Source organism: Pagrus major, chromosome 7, assembly GCF_040436345.1.
Source record: "Pagrus major chromosome 7, Pma_NU_1.0".
NCBI lineage: Eukaryota > Metazoa > Chordata > Actinopteri > Spariformes > Sparidae > Pagrus > Pagrus major.
This window is the reverse complement of record NC_133221.1, coordinates 2,410,550-2,427,079: the sequence shown is the minus strand read 5'-3', so window position 1 is coordinate 2,427,079 and position 16,530 is coordinate 2,410,550. Positions and strand designations below refer to the sequence as shown.

Sequence of the window (16,530 nt, the reverse complement as noted above, 5' to 3'; positions counted from 1 at the left end):
AGGCCACACCTCCTTTTATTGGATCACTGTATTAGTTGTGCATATGACAACAAGGAACTTGAAGAATAAATGTGGTTAACTGGTGGTAAATATGCCAATAAAAGTAAATACAGTAAAAGTTTGAGGTTATAATGCCCAGTGCAAACGTGTTGAGAGAAACAGATGAATTACAGATAAAAACAAACATTTTCCTTTGTTTTGAGGGCAACGTACATTTTTGTCTTTAAAATTGAATCCACTGACCTTTGGACACCTTTGTAAAGTACGGAGCCCCCAAAGGATCATTGTGACCATGAGCCCCTCAGAGGGCTCAGGATCCAGATCCTTAAGTCCAGTAAAAGTACTGTTACAAAACAAGTTAGAGTCAGACACTCTGACTCACTACTGCTACTCTTACTACCAAGTTACATTCCACCTCTGCATCCTGTAAATCCAGAAGATTCATCAATGAACCCAATTTAATAACTGAAGAAATGATTGAGCTCAACTCATTATGAAATGTTAACTCATCATCACGTTCATAAAAACATCAACTGGATATTATTTTCATTTCATAACAGACTTTAAAAAAAAAACTCAGAGTTGTTCTGACATTTTCTCAAACCACACTTCTTTATTTAATTTCACACTTTTTATAAGGACACACTTTATTTCACTCTGTCATTTCTCACATTTCATTGACAGTGGTGTTGTCACCGCCCCGTCATCCACCAGCCAATCACATGCGCCGCCTCACTTCAACTAGCAAACTGAAGGAGTGCTAATTTAGCCAGTTAGCTCCTGTTAGCTGGAGCAACAACATCAGAGTCATTCTGAATCAACCAACTAGAGGCTGCTGCTGTAAATACACACAGATTGGCTCAACAGACTGAAAGGTGAGGTGCTGAATATCACTCTGAAATGAACAAAGACTTTTCATTTTAAAGATTCTTCAAACATTAAAGCTCATCTTTTTAATGTTTTCTTCACTGCACTTTCCTCCAGTCAGTTCTTATCTCATCTAACCTGCAGTCATTTATCTCATCACACAGTATATTATCTTATCACACAGTAAATTATCTCATCACACAGTATATTATCTCATCACACAGTATATTATCTCATCTATGTCAGAAAAGAGTGAATAAAGTCTGTTATAAGTTCCCACAGCCCAATGAGATCACTTCAAATGTCTTGTTATAATCGACCAACAGTCTGAAACACAAAGATATTAAGTTTATGATCATATATGAGAAGAAAACATCAAATCCTCACATTGAAGAAGCTTGAACCAGAGAATATTTGGTACGTTTAGTTGACAAATAACTAAAAGGATTAACTGATGATCAAAATAGTTCATGTGACTGATCAGTTCATCCACATGTTGCAGGTCTATTCTGACACATTACATGAGGACTTTGAGGAAAGACTCACACAAACTCAACATTAAAGGAGCATTCTGTAGTTTTGGTGACGAAATGTTAATGAGCAGAGAAAGATCTTCATTGGCTGATTTTTTTCTGCCCAAACAAACTAAATAAACAAACTCTTTGTTTTCATGACTGAATAAACTGAATAAACAAACTGACCTTAAAGGACAACACAGTTTATACTGGTTTACTTTGTTTACATGTGGCGGACCCTGCCACCTCTCTAGCTTCAAACAGTGTTCTGGGACCTTATTCTCCTCTGAGAACAGCTTGTTTATTCACTGATGGAAAAGATAAATGTTTCTGAGTTTGTATTATTACCTCATTAATATTGTAAATATTAAAATTCTGAGTTTGAATTTCTTCTCCAAAACTACGTAGTGCCCCTTTAAAGCTCGTCCTTCTTCTTCTTCTTCTTTGTCTCCTCCTCCTTGTGGAAGACCTTTCCATCCGACTGCTTCCTCCAGCTCAGTTTGACGTCTCCATCCACCCCCTGGTCCTTCAGCCTCTGTTTGAACTGATAAAACCTCCTCAGCATCATCACTCACATAGAGATATTACATTCTGCACTGTTCTTTATATTTTCCTCTATTTCAGGAGCGCTCTGCATCACATTTATATATTCACATGTTTTGTTCCCTAAGATGGCGTCGCCCTGTTGGCCTGCTGTCCTTTCTGACTTTCTCCTCCTCTTTCTTCTGTTGTAAAGGCTCTGGCTTTTCTAAAACTGATAGTAAAGTTTGTGCTGAGCGTCGACTCTTAACGAGTCACAGTTGTGCCTCAGTCAGGCCTGCAGAGTGGCACGACTACGCTCTTTAATCCTGCACATATGTACGTGCACAGCTTCCTACACAATGCTCAGGTCATGTCATGTTTATCTGTTTCCTACCTCTTCACACTGTTTCTTGTTCTGCTGAGTTTTCCCTCGGGGGATCAACAAAGTCTGATTTTATTTGAATTTGTTCTGTTTGTGTATAAAATTAGAAAGGTCCAACATGATTTACCTCCTTCAACATTTGTTCCAACACAGCAGGGTCGTTGAGATCCAGAGAGGAGTCCTTTCTCTCCAGACGCACTTTGATCACTTGCCTTGTAGTCGTAGGGACTGTGAAAAAATATGTTCATATAAATATTGACTCATCAGTCTGAACAGTGACAGGGAACATGTGGCTCTGTCCTCCATCTGTGGCATCTGTTTGCTAACTTTACAGATGATTTCATGTCAATGATAAACATCAGGAGTGTTTACATTTTATTTAAGTAAACCAAAATCCAAATATAAATACAAGTTGAATAAAGAGTTAACACTCACGTGGGCTGTAGCAAACGAACGGTCTCTTCCATTTACAGGGATCGTCCCACCATTTTCCATCTCCGCCCAAGTTTGCCAGCACACAATCCTGTTTCTCACCATGGTTATTAGGTTCACCTTGATCCCAGTACCTAAATGAGGAGTTACTTCCATCCGACCACTTCCAGTCTCTGGAAAGGCCGATCCAGACTATTCCACCTGGAGGTATCACGTCCTTTACCTCCTGGTTCTCTGCTGTGTTCCTCACACTGGCCAGGTCTGTGTGGTGATCTCTGCAGTAGCTCTGGGCCTCAGTCCAGTTCATGTGAGTCTTGATTAGGACAAACGTCACATTCAGCCCTGAAAACAGAGCACAGTGCTGTGCAGAGGTACTATAACATACAGTTTACCATCCATGCCGTGTCTGTGGCAGTATTCACAGCATTATAAATCCACTGAATTAATGACTTTGTAAAATAAAAATGGAAGACATGATCATCTTAATAAATGTTACTGAGTATTTCTTCAGTCTCTCCCCATTAATAATCACATCCTTAAAATCTACATCTAATAGATTGACACATTATTTTTTCTACATGTGAATATTTCCTCAGATTTCTGAAACACAAACATACGGGCCCCTCTGAAGGGTCACCAGATACATCTGAGGGCTCGTCAGATGGTTGATGGGAGAGGAAAGAAAAGAAAAAAGTTCTGATGCACAAATCTGTCTTCAGTTTTTCTTTTCTTTAACTTTCCTCCAATATTTGCTTTCACATAAAACATTGGATCATCTGACTTCTTTGGACGTCACCATGTGAGAAGTTTAGTGGGGAAATGTTTCTTTGGTGGAACTAACAACACATGAACATGTGAAACATGACAAGAAGCTCCAGTAGACAGAGCTTTGTGTCAGAGGTCACCAGCAGAAAGAAACAACAAGGTTGGGAACTAGTTCAATATATAACAATGTGTTGTATTTTATAAGCTTCTCATATGTTTTTTAATGTTTATATTAATCTGAACAGTAACAAGTAACTACAGCTGTTGAGTAAATGATGTCAATTCAAAAATACATCATTTTCCCTCTGAGATCCAGTGGAGTTATAAAGTTACACAGTAAATAAAGTAGCGTAGTAATAGAGTACATGTACTCAGTTGCTTTCATGTGGGGTGTGGAGCCAGATCTGCCTTTTATTATCTGAAACAGCTAAATTGCGGCCACGTCTCCGTCTGAGTGACTCAGAGACTGCAGCATGTTTTTAAATCCAGCAGGATGGACTATTACAATGCTCTTCTATCTGCTCCACCCAAACAAGTCATTCATCACTGACAAGCTTCTTTTTCTCATTCTCACCTGCATCGCTGTCAAATCATCAATATTAATTGCTGCCTTATTGGCTTGTAAGTCGTCTGTAAAGCTCTTTGAATTGTACTAACTTTGATGGAAGGTGCTGTAAATAAAGTTTGACTGACTGATCCTGTATCGGCCCAAATAATGAGGGAGAGCTCAAGAACCTGAACTGGTGTGTTTTAAACTTCACTGAATGTTCTCACCTCTGACATCCATGCAGACCGGGAAAATGCCACTTTTACAAGGATAGTCTCTCCATAGTCCATGATCATAAATCGCTGTGCAGTGGTCTCTACTTTTACCGTTGTTCGGTTCTCCAGTCTTCCACTGTCTGAACTCAGTCTCCCCGTCTTTGTAGAAACTGGTGTCTGACAGTGACCACCTCCAGCTGTTCACGTCATCATACAGCCCGATCCAGACACCCTGAAAGCAATATTTTAATATATCTTTCTTTAGCCTCACATTTATTACACGGCAACACAATATGCACTCAAAAGTTAATCTGAGGCTTCAGCAGTCTGAGTGACACAGATCCAGTTCATATCCTCCAAAGTGACAGGCTTTCTAATACAACATTCCCTCCTTTTGTTTCCATCCACTGCAGCTCAACAGGGACACTCAGTCTGGTGACACACAACGAGGGAGTTTAATATTAAAAACACTTCACAGCCCGATTCTAAAAGAGTTGGGACGCTGTGTAGAATAAAGACACAATGCAAACATTTGCAAAGAACTGACTTCAGTCCTGCTGCTCCTGAGCTCATGTAGTAAAATCATTTATACAATCATGTGTTTGACGACCTCGCCCCATCCTTGCTTGTGAACGACTGAGCCTTTGGAGGACGCCCCTTTCATACCCGATTATGATACGATCACCTGTTACCGATGAACCTGTTCACCTGTGGAAGCTTCCAACGCAACAACTTTCAGGCTTTTGTTGCCCCGTCACAATTTGTTTGAAACGCGTCGCTTCAGAATAGACATATATTTACACAAATCAGTGAAGCTGAACATGAAATAAATAAATTGTCTTTGTACTGTTTTAAATTGAGTTTATGTCAAAAAGGATCAGCAAATTATCACATTCCCCGATTCTGTTTAATTTGTATTTTACACAACGTCCCAACTTCTTTGGAAAGAGCGTTGTATACATATATAGACATATGTAGACATATAGTCTATGAGTACATTTCATATTGTAAACAAATAAATATGAGGCATTTTCTAGAGGTAGAGGTAGGAGTAGTTTAGATTCAAGCTGCACCTTAATCAGACACAAGATTAAAGTGCTGCTTACAATGTCCTTCTGAGAAGTAGTGGAGTAGAAGTACAGAGTGGCATTAAATGGAAATACTCAAGTACAAGTACAGTACCTCAAAATGTTACTTCAAAATGTATCTACTGACTTTACACCAATGTGGAAGTGCAAAACTTTCAACCTGCGTGTCATTTACATGTTTGTCAAAAATGGCTTTGAGACTAAAGAAAGACATCAGTGAACTCACATTGGACACTTTGCTTTTATCTACGGTGTCGATCAGGATCCTCACGTCCTCCATGTTGTCTATAGTTGCCAGGTCAGTGTATTTCTCTCTGCAGTACCTCTGAGCTTCAGTCATGGTCTTCAGGTCATAAACAAAATGGTACTGACGACGGACATGTGATGAGACAGCACTCAGCCCTGTAGAGACAGACATGCATACTGGTGACATTTGGGTGAAACATGACTTCTATGAATTATCTGGACTTTGTCACGTTGCATTTCAGTGTATTCAGGTGTGTCGTTGTCTCTGTCAGTAAAATCAGCTGTGGAATGTAACAAAGTCATTTACTTAAGTACTGTACTTAAACTAGTGACAGGGTTGGGGGTGTCTGTTGACACTTTAAGGACAATTTGCAGTATTTCTGTTTATGCAACTTTATATTTCTACTCCATTACATTTCACTGTAATATCAGACTTTTACTGCAGCACATTTAATTGTTATTCAGGTGAAGATTTTAGTCTAAAGACACATGACAACCTGAAATACAATAAAATACATAGTTATATATTACACCAGTGTTTCTCTGGGACGTCCCAGTAACTCAAGTGGTAGAGCATGCGTCTCATGCACAGAGGCTGATCATTAAAGGGGCACTACGTAGTTTTGGAGAAGAAATTCTTTTAAAAAATAGATATTTAAAAAACTAATGAGGTAATAATACAAACTCAGAAATATTTATCTTTTCCATCAGTGAATAAACAAGCTGTTCTCAGAGGAGAATAAGGTCCCAGAACACTGTTTGAAGCTAGAGAGGTGGCAGGGTCCGCCACATATAAACAAAGTAAAACAGTATAAACTGTGTTGTCCTTTAAGGTCAGTTTGTTTATTCAGTCATGAAAACAAAGTTTGTTAATTTAGTTTGTTCAGGCAGAAAAAAATCAGCCAATGAAGATCTTTCTCTGCTCATTAACATTTAATCACTAAAACTACAGAATGCTCCTTTAATGGATTCTGATACTTTAAGTCCATTGATCTGATAATACTTCCTATTACTAAAGATCCCGTCCCAAAGTTTTGGCTCGTCGGTGTATAAACTGTGTGTGTATAAATATATATACTGTATATATATATGAATGAGTGCAGGTACAGAGTCTGACTACATTTTGATTGAATCATCCCTAATTGCATTTTTAAGAATAAATGAGAGCTGTGATTGGTTCCTGCTTTATTCAGACAGATCCCAGTTTATTGTTTTTTGTTTTAAAAGTCAGTTCAGCGTCGAGAAATATTGAGGAACTCAGTGATGGTTTGTAAACGGCACACACCAAAGCTGGACTGGAAAAAATAGAAAGCTAAAGATTGTAAGAGCTGCAGCGTGACCACAAAATATTTCAGGGTAAAAGAAATCAAATTCAGAGGATTCAGTTTGCATTAGTCTGTGCGTCAACCAAAGGAGAAGGATTATATAAATGTGGGACATCATTTTTAATTTAGACTTCTGATGACAGTTTTGTCCCCACAAGGTTTTGTGCTGTAATAAAAGAATAGAAACATCCATAAAACAAATAAACTACTGACCTGATGCAGCCATGATGAGCAGCAGGACTGCGTCCATCTTCGTCGGCTCTCTGTTCGTTCTAATGTGAGACTTCAGACTTGTGGCTGTTGATGTAGCTTATTAAAGCTGACACTGCTTCAATACAATACGTTACTGTCCACAACTCATTTGCACACATAATTTGTGCTATTCTAAGTAGCTGTCAACATCTGATGTACACTACTATAATTACACCTTACCCTGTGTGCACGACATGGTTTGCATACTTTATTTGGCTACCAAGATGCTGATGACAAGGAAACAGACAAGACTGGTACATTGTTATTGATTTCATGATTATATTTTGCATTTATAATCTCCATCTGCAGAGTCAGCAACACTTTAAAATAAACTCAGGAGAGTAAGAAGTACTAAGTATTAAGCTCTTGAAGTATACAGACGTACAATTACTCAGTTCAAGTGACAAATGACCCCACCCTGGAGCCAGGCCCGGGGTTGGGGCTCGCAGGCGAGCGCCTGGTGGCCGGGTCTTTGCCCACGGGACCCGGCCGGGCACAGCCCGAAGGAGCGACGTGGGCCCGCCCTCCAGTAGGCCCACCACCCGCAGGAGGGTTCAGAAGGGGCCGGTGCGGTGTGATTTGGGTGGCTGTCCTGGGCGGGTGCCCCGACGACCCAATCCCCGGACGGTGACTCTAGCCATGGCGACATGGAATGTCACCTCGCTGAGGGGGAAAGAGCCTGAACTGGTGCGGGAGGTTGAGCGCTACCGGCTAGAGATAGTCGGGCTCGCCTCCACGCACAGTCTGGGCTCTGGAACCGAACTCCTTGAGAGAGGCTGGACTCTCTTCTACTCTGGAGTTGCCCGCGGTGAGAGGCGGCGAGCTGGTGTGGGCCTGCTCATAGCTCCCCAGCTCAGCCGCCATGTGTTGGAGTTTTCCCTGGTGAACGAGAGGGTTGTTTCCCTGCGCCTCCGGGTTGGGGATAGGTCTCTCACTGTTGTTTCGGCCTATGGGCCAAACGGCAGTGCAGAGTACCCGGCCTTCTTGGAGTCCCTGGGAGGGGTACTGGAGAGTGCTCCAACTGGGGACTCCATCGTTCTACTGGGGGACTTCAACGCTCACTTAGCCAGCGACAGTGTTGCCTGGAGGGGTGTGATTGGGAGGAACGGCCTCCCTGATCTGAACCCGAGTGGTGTTCTGTTGTTGGACTTCTGTGCCAGTCACAGTTTGTCCATAACGAACACCATGTTCAAGCATAAGGGTGTTCATCAGTGCACATGGCACCAGGACACCCTAGGCCCCAATGATCGACTTTGTGGTCATGTCATCTGACCTCCGGCCGTATGTCTTGGACACTCGGGTAAAGAGAGGGGCTGAGCTGTCAAGTGATCACCATCTGGTGGTGAGTTGGTTTCGCTGGCAGGGGAGGAAGCTGGACAGACTTGGCAGACCCAAACGTACTGTGAGGGTCTGCTGGGAACGTCTGGTGGAACCCTCTGTCGGGGAGGTCTTCAACTGCCACCTCCGGGAGAGCTTTGACCAGATCCCGAGGGAGGCTGGGGACATTGAGTCCGAATGGGCCTTGTTCTCCGCCTCCATTGTTGACGCGGCTGTTCAGAGATGTGGCCGTAAGGTCTCCGGTGCCTGTCGTGGTGGCAATCCCCGAACTCGGTGGTGGACACCGACAGTAAGGGATGCTGTCAAGCTGAAGAAGGAGTCCTATCGAGCCTGGCTGGCTCGGGGGACTCCTGAGGCAGCTGACGGGTACCGGCAGGCCAAGCGTGCTGCAGCACGGGCGGTCGCGGAAGCAAAGACTCAGGTCTGGGAAAAGTTCGGGGAGGCCATGGAGAAGGACTACCGGTCGGCCTCGAGGAAATTCTGGCAAACCATCCGGCGCCTTAGGAAGGGGAAGCAGCACCCCGCCAACGCTGTTTACGGTGGAGGCGAGGAGCTGTTGACCTCGACTGGGGATATCGTCGGGCGGTGGAAGGAGTACTTCGAGGATCTCCTCAATCCCACTGACACGTCTTCCATAGAGGAAGCAGAGGCAGGGGACTCGGAGGTTGATCCATTCATCACCCAAGCCGAAGTCACCAAGGTAGTCCGGAAGCTGCCCGGTGGCAAAGCACCAGGGGTGGATGAGATCCGCCCTGAGTACCTCAAGTCTCTGGATGTTGTGGGACTGTCTTGGCTGACACGTCTCTGCAACATCGCGTGGCAGTCGGGGACAGTGCCTCTGGACTGGCAGACCGGGGTGGTGGTCCCTCTATGCAAAAAGGGGGACCGGAGGGTGTGTTCCAACTACCGGGGGATCACACTCCTCAGCCTCCCTGGTAAAGTCTATTCCAGGGTACTGGAGAGGAGAATTCGGCCGATAGTCGAACCTCGGATTCAGGAGGAACAATGCGGTTTTCGTCCTGGCCGTGGAACACTGGACCAGCTCTATACCCTCAGCAGGGTGCTGGAGGGTTCATGGGAGTTTGCCCAACCAGTCCACATGTGTTTTGTGGACTTGGAGAAGGCATTCGACCGTGTGCCTCGTGGCATTCTGTGGGGGGTGCTTTGGGAGTACGGGGTTGGGGGCCCTCACCTAAGGGCTGTACGGTCCCTGTACGACCGGAGCAGGAGCTTGGTTCGCATTGCCGGCAGTAAGTCAGACCTGTTTCCAGAACATGTTGGACTCCGGCAGGGCTGCCCTTTGTCACCGGTTCTGTTCATTATTTTTATGGACAGAATTTCTAGGCGCAGTCATGGGCCGAAGGGGATCTGGTTCGGGAGCCATCGGATTTCATCCCTGCTTTTCGCAGATGATGTTGTCTTGTTGGCTCCTTTGAGCCGGGACCTCCAGCATGTCCTGGGGTGGTTTGCAGCCGAGTGTGAAGCAGCTGGGATGAGAATCAGCACCTCCAAGTCTGAGGCCATGGTTCTCGACCGGAAAAAGGTGGCTTGTTCCCTCCAGGTTGGGGGAGAGTTCCTGCCTCAAGTGGAGGAGTTCAAGTATCTTGGGGTCTTGTTCACGAGTGAGGGAAGGATGGAGCGTGAGATTGACAGGTGGATCGGTGTGGCAGCCGCAGTAATGCGTCGTTGTATCGGTCTGTCGTGGTGAAGAGAGAGATAAGCCGAAAGGCGAAGCTCTCGATTTACCGGTCAGTCTACGTTCCTACCCTCACCTATGGTCATGAACTTTGGGTCGTGACCGAAAGAATAAGATCCCGGATACAAGCGGCCGAAATGAGTTTCCTCCGCAGGGTGGCAGGGCGCTCCCTTAGAGATAGGGTGAGGAGCTCTGTCACACGGGAGGAGCTTGGAGTAGAGCCGCTGCTCCTCCACATCGAGAGGAGTCAGCTGAGGTGGCTCGGGCATCTGTATCGGATGCCCCCTGGACGCCTCCCTCGGGAGGTGTTCCAGGCATGCCCCACCGGGAGGAGGAGACCCCGAGGAAGACCCAGGACACGCTGGAGTGACTATGTAGCCCGGCTGGCCTGGGAACGCCTTGGGATCCTCCCGGATGAGCTGGAGGAAGTGTCCGGGGAGAGGGAAGTCTGGGTGTCCCTGCTCAGGCAGCTGCCCCTGCGACCCGGCCCCGGATAAGCGGCAGAAAATGGATGGATGGATGGATGGATGGATGGATGGTAATCGTGTCACATGTCAGACTTTAAAAGGTTAAGAGAACTTCTTAATGCCTGTCAGGAATGTTGAAGTTGATTAGAGATGATTTTCATACACCGAGGTACGTGTCAGGCAGCAGGTCTAACAGGTGTCAGATTACCATGGCTTTGAGATGAGAGAGAAAGGTGAACTCACGTGGCTGTATTCAGAGTCCACCATTGAGCTTTTATCTGCCGTGTCGTTCAGGATCTTCACGTCCTCCATGTTGTCTGTAGTTGCCAGGTGTGTGTGTTTTTCTCTGCAGCACCTCTGAGCTTCAGTCACGTTCTGCAACATGGTGCTGACGGTGAACATGTGATGAGACAGCACTCAGCCCTGCAGGAACAACAGGACGACAACATGAGATTGTTGAAACGTCACATTCTATAAGAGCATCATATGTTTGTACTGTGGCTGTCCTGTGAGAACCACGTATCTGTAAAAAGGCAGAAAAACAGCCTGTTTTCAGCTTCGTGACGATGCATTTTGCAGCTAATGATTTAAAAGACCTCCCACCTGGTGGGTGTCCTGGTAGCTCAGTCGGTAGAGCTCGCGTCCCACTTACAGAGGCCTTGTCCTCGCTGCAGCAGCCCAGGGTTCCAGTCCGACCTGCTGCCCTTTGCTGCGTGTCATCCCCCCCCTCTCTCATCAGGCTTCCTGTCACCTCTCCTCCCCTGTCCTATGAAACAAGGCCAAAAATCACATTAAAAACAACTATGGCTGATCTCTGAGAGGTCTCTTATTTTAAAGGGGCACTATGTAGATTTGGAGAAGAAATTCAAACTCAGAATATTAATATTTACAATATTAATGAGGTAATAATACAAACTCAGAAATATTCGGTCCACTCGGTCATTTGTGTTGTGTTAGCTTAGCTTCCTCAGTAGGGACGTTAACAGTGTACCATCAATCAGGCAACAGCTACCATGGACAATATTTTTGAGCAGTTACGCATGTACACATCATTTTGCACTATTGTAAGTAGCTGTCAACGTCTGATGTACACTACTATAATTACACCTTACCCTGTGTGCATGACATGGTTTGCATACTTCATTTGGCTACAAAGATGTTGGTGACAAGGAAACAGACAACGACAACAACACACTCATGGAACATTTCATTACACATACCTTAATGTTCGTGCCAGACTGGGTCCATGGGATTCTTTGCTGAGTCTCAGCCTCATCCCAGCGCTGTAAAACAACATAGAGATACTCTGTCACACGTAAAAGTCATGTGTTCATAATTTTATTTGAGTAACAGTAGGATTAAAATGTGATTAATGTATCAAAAGTAAAAGTACTCATACTTCTGAAAAGTGCCCCTGTGAGGGTTACATTATATTATTGGAGTTATTCGATGCACAAATGCATGTAATATATTTATCTGTTGATTATATTTTGTATCAATCTGAATCTGATGGTCACATAAACTTTAAAATATGTGTAGTACAGTGAAAAGTATAAACCCCTGAAATGTAGAGGTGTAGATGTTTACAGGTACAAGTGACACATGATGAAAGAAGCAGAGACCTTGAGATGTGACAAACTGAACTAAAAGCAGCCCAACTGAGATAAATTGCTACAAAAGAGAAAAGTGCTCCTGATGAAGGAAGCAGCCCTCCTCCCCTCACAACGGCTCAGAGGACAGCAGAGGGAGGAGCCCCACACACAACACACACACACACACACACACACTCACACTCACACACTCACACACACACACAGACACACTCACACACACAGACAGACACACTCACACACGCACACCCTCACACACACAGACACACTCACACACACACACACACACACACACTCACACACACACACACACACACACACACACACACACACACACAGAAAAGAGGAACTGTAGACCAGAATAGACGAGATGATCAGATATGATTTTCATACACTGAGGTACGTGTCAGGCAGCAGGTCTAACAGGTGTCAGGTGACCAGGCCGCTGTACCATCTTCTCTCACACCATGTTTAACACGTATAGAAATCTGACCAACGACAGGCAGAAATCCACATTACTTCTGTGGACAAACCACCAGAATAAAGTGAGTTTCAACCTGAGATTGTTGAAACGTCACATTTCTGTGTGTTCAGGTGTCGTTATAGGAAAATCAAAGGTGGAATGAAAAACAGTTGTGTAAAGAACAATTTTGAGTATTTCTGATTGTTTTTGACATTTCACACTTCAGTGTCGTACTTTTACTGCAGCACATCTCCTTAAAAAATGCCTGAGGGCCTCCTGTGTGTGAGAGCAAGAGACATGATGCACATGAAGAGTCAAAGCTGACAGGGTTGTACACATTGTGTACTTACTCAAAAGGCTGTGTGGCCCTTTGACCTCCTGAACAATGAACAAGACATCACCCACACAGCCTCATAAACAACTGGAGAACAAGTCATCAACTAGCAAAGTCATGATCTTGTTTCAAAGAGACCACAGAGCCGCATTTAGCTCAGCAGGGAAACACAAGAGAGGAGCAAATGGTCACTAAGTGTCTGAAGCCAGCGCTGCTCGCTAACGCAGCCGCTGTGACCTGGATCTATACACACACACTGATGTTATAACGCAGCTGCACAACTACACACGCTGTGATAACAAGTCAGCAAGCTCCCTAAATAATGTCCCCGACATAACTTCATCATGTTTGCTCCAGGCAGACAGGCGCAGTCCATCCACAGCCTCTTACCGCAGCTTCCGCTCTCCCTCCGCTGTCGCCGCCAGCGCCGTCATCTCTCTCTCGCCTCGGCCTCGCCTCGTCCCCCTCACGGTCACCTCCATCATCATCGGCCGCCAGTGCTGCCACAGGTGCGGAGGCTGCTCCACCTGTCCCACAACTTACTTTTAACCTGGATACCGGACAGACACTCACTCCGGAGACACCCAGCGGCGTCTCTTCCTCAGTGTCCCGCAGTGTCGGCAGCAGCAGGACGGTCAGCCGCCTCCCGGAACCTCGCGCTGCGCTGGAGGCTGAATGGGTCGGTCCAGCCTTCGGAGCGTTTCCTGGCTGCGTCACCAGGTGTTCATGCAGTAAAGTCTGTTCTGGTCCAAATCTATCAAACGTCTACATTTATTTGTGTGTGTTCAATGTGTCAAATCTAAACTGAATGATCAACATTACAAAATAAACATTAACCCATCGGTGAATAACAACTATATTTACCATCGCATTACCAGCGTCACGTATTTTAACTGAAAGTTAAAATTTGGAGGTTTTATAGTCCCTTGAAGTTCAACACATCTGGCGTCGGATGTTCAAAAGAGTAAAAACCGAGTATAAACCCAAGACTCACACTTGAATGTCGTGTCTGCGCCACTTGATGTCGCCATTTTCTCTTTCTTTCCCGCTTCTGTTTCGGGACTGAGCGGCGGCGCGCAAAGGATCTTGGGATATGTGAGGTCGCGAAGCACAGTAGCGCTGCGTCCTCCGGAAAGAGGGAATCACCCTTCGCGCGGCGTTGTGACGTAACTGGCCTTCAAACGCGCCCTTCGAAGGCCGCAACAAAGTTTCTCCGCGCTGACTTCATGATGTTAGTGAATATTATGATTAAAAAAAGACTGATTTCATGTAGCACACTTATTCTGATTGCTAATGTGTTCTGTATTGTGCAGAAATATTTTAATAAGGTAACGTCTTTTTTTTCCCAATAGCTTCCGTGTCCTGTGACCCAGTGACTCCAGACCGATGCCGGATTGTATCACTACATGTGACAAATGAGACTCATCTGTTTCTATTATATTTTAATGCTTCTTTTATTCTATATGAACATTTATTATAATAAATAAAGCAGTTTTTTCCAATAGCTTCCGTGTCATGTGACCCAGGTACTGAAACCATTACCATTTTACTAAAGAGGACAAATGGGACTGTTGCGTCTTCTCAGCACATTTCAGAGGAACTCAGACGCTTGTCTTTGTCGGGGGATGTGGTTTCTGACCCACCACTCTTTGTTTCCAACAATCACGGAGATCTCTGTTACGTTGCATCACGTCCATTTATTTTTGTAATGCAGCGCGTTCAGTATCATAAACATAAACTTTCTCCTCACACAGTAACAAAAAGCTTGCGTGTGTGTGTGTGGTCATAAGACATCACCGAGCTCCTCTTCTCACCATGACGTCAACACCTGTCTGCAGCCACGTGTCACTCCCACCTGGCGACCACAGGTGCAGTACATATTAAAGGACAGCAGGGGGACACTTCAACATACACATACATAAATAATATCAGAATAATCAAGTAAATACTCGTACACCCATCAAGGTAATTAATCGGACAGTAACATCATAATAGTGAAATAGAACAAAGTAAAATGGCTCTAACAGGACATTTTACCGCTTCTTCAATTCTATATGAACATTTATTATGAAAATTCAGCAGTTTTTTTTCCAATACCGTCCATGTCACGTGACCCAGGTCCCCCAAACCAATGCCGAATTATATTGCTGAATGTGACCAATAAGAACCATCTCCTATTACTGGATCTTACTGCTTTTTCTATTTTATATGAACATTTATTATGAAAATTCAGCAGTTTTTTTTCCTATAGCGTCCACGTCATGTGACCCAGTGACTCCAGACCAATGCCGACTTGTATTACTGGATGGCACAATAAAACATACCTTTTTCTATTAAAATTTTACTGCTTCTTCTATTTTATATAAATATTGATTCTGAAAATTCAACATTTTTTTCCAATAGGTTCTAGTTCATAATGAAAATTCAGCAGGTTTTTTCATGACCCCATCATGTGACCTATAGTGACTCCAGACCAATGGCGAATTATATTACTGAATGGGACCAATAAGACACATCTGTTTATATAACATTTTACTGCTTCTTCTATTTTTTATGTTTCTCCACGCTGACTTCATGATGTTAGTGAAAATTATGATCTAAAAAAAAGACTGATTTCATGTAGCACACTTATTCAGATTGCTAGTGTGTTATGTATTTATTGTGCAAAAATATTTTAATAAGATAGTCGCTGTCCCGCCTCCGAGGTGTTGGCCGTCCCGCCTCCGAGGTGTTGGCCTTGCCGTCCCGCCTCCGAGGTGTTGGCCTTGCCGTCCCACCCTCCGAGGTGTTGGCCTTGCCGTCCCGCCTCCGAGTTGTTGGCCTTGCCGTCCCGCCTACCGAGGTGTTGGCCTTGCCGTCCCGCCTCCGAGGTGTTGGCCTTGCCGTCCCGCCTCCGAGGTGTTGGCCTTGCCGTCCGCCTCCGAGGTGTTGGCCTTGCCGTCCCGCCTCCGAGGTGTTGGCCTTGCCGTCCGCCTCCGAGTTGTTGGCCTTACCGTCCGCCCTCCGAGGTGTTGGCCTTGCCGTCCCGCCTCCGAGGTGTTGGCCTTACGGTCCGCCTCCTGAGGTGTTGGCCTTACGGTCCGCCCTCCGAGGTGTTGGCCTTACGGTCCGCCTCCCGAGGTGTTGGCCTTACCGTCCGCCCTCCGAGGTGTTGGCCTTGCCGTCCCGCCTCCGAGGTGTTGGCCTTACGGTCCGCCTCCTGAGGTGTTGGCCTTACGGTCCGCCCTCCGAGGTGTTGGCCTTACCGTCCCGCCTCCGAGGTGTTGGCCTTGCCGTCCCGCCTCCCGAGGTGTTGGCCTTGCCGTCCCGCCCCCGAGGTGTTGGCCTTGCCGTCCCTCCTCCCCGCGCAGGTTTGAATCCTGCCCACAAGGACTTGATGTTTTGACTTTCTCATATAGTTACAATGGACTTTGAATAGTTCTTATCAGTCCGTGCTACCAGAAACACAGGCGAGGAACAGGCAGCT

General features: G+C 45.3%; 3 protein-coding genes across 3 annotated transcripts; all 3 read right to left on the bottom strand.

Moving 5' to 3' along the window:
• Positions 1 to 582: 582 nt before the first annotated feature.
• Positions 583 to 3,606, bottom strand: LOC141000010 (C-type lectin BfL-2-like). Its single transcript, XM_073470623.1, has 3 exons — positions 2,722 to 3,606; positions 2,414 to 2,514; positions 583 to 1,926 (listed from the first exon to the last, which is right to left on the bottom strand). The coding sequence occupies exons 1-3, from the start codon at positions 3,023 to 3,025 to the stop codon at positions 1,798 to 1,800; spliced, it is 534 nt and encodes a 177-aa protein (XP_073326724.1). The 5' UTR covers positions 3,026 to 3,606; the 3' UTR covers positions 583 to 1,797.
• On the bottom strand, positions 3,311 to 7,438 carry LOC140999293 (L-selectin-like). The gene is made up of 4 exons (XM_073469622.1): positions 7,118 to 7,438; positions 5,560 to 5,735; positions 4,357 to 4,477; positions 3,311 to 3,318 (listed from the first exon to the last, which is right to left on the bottom strand). Exons 1-4 carry the CDS (start codon positions 7,152 to 7,154, stop codon positions 3,311 to 3,313), a joined length of 342 nt encoding a protein of 113 aa, XP_073325723.1. The 5' UTR covers positions 7,155 to 7,438.
• Positions 7,439 to 10,616: 3,178 nt separating this feature from the next.
• On the bottom strand, positions 10,617 to 16,458 carry LOC140999291 (uncharacterized). Its single transcript, XM_073469621.1, has 6 exons — positions 16,310 to 16,458; positions 15,786 to 16,065; positions 13,455 to 13,829; positions 11,878 to 11,940; positions 11,261 to 11,423; positions 10,617 to 11,080 (listed from the first exon to the last, which is right to left on the bottom strand). The coding sequence occupies exons 1-6, from the start codon at positions 16,456 to 16,458 to the stop codon at positions 11,022 to 11,024; spliced, it is 1,089 nt and encodes a 362-aa protein (XP_073325722.1). The 3' UTR covers positions 10,617 to 11,021.
• Positions 16,459 to 16,530: the final 72 nt, after the last annotated feature.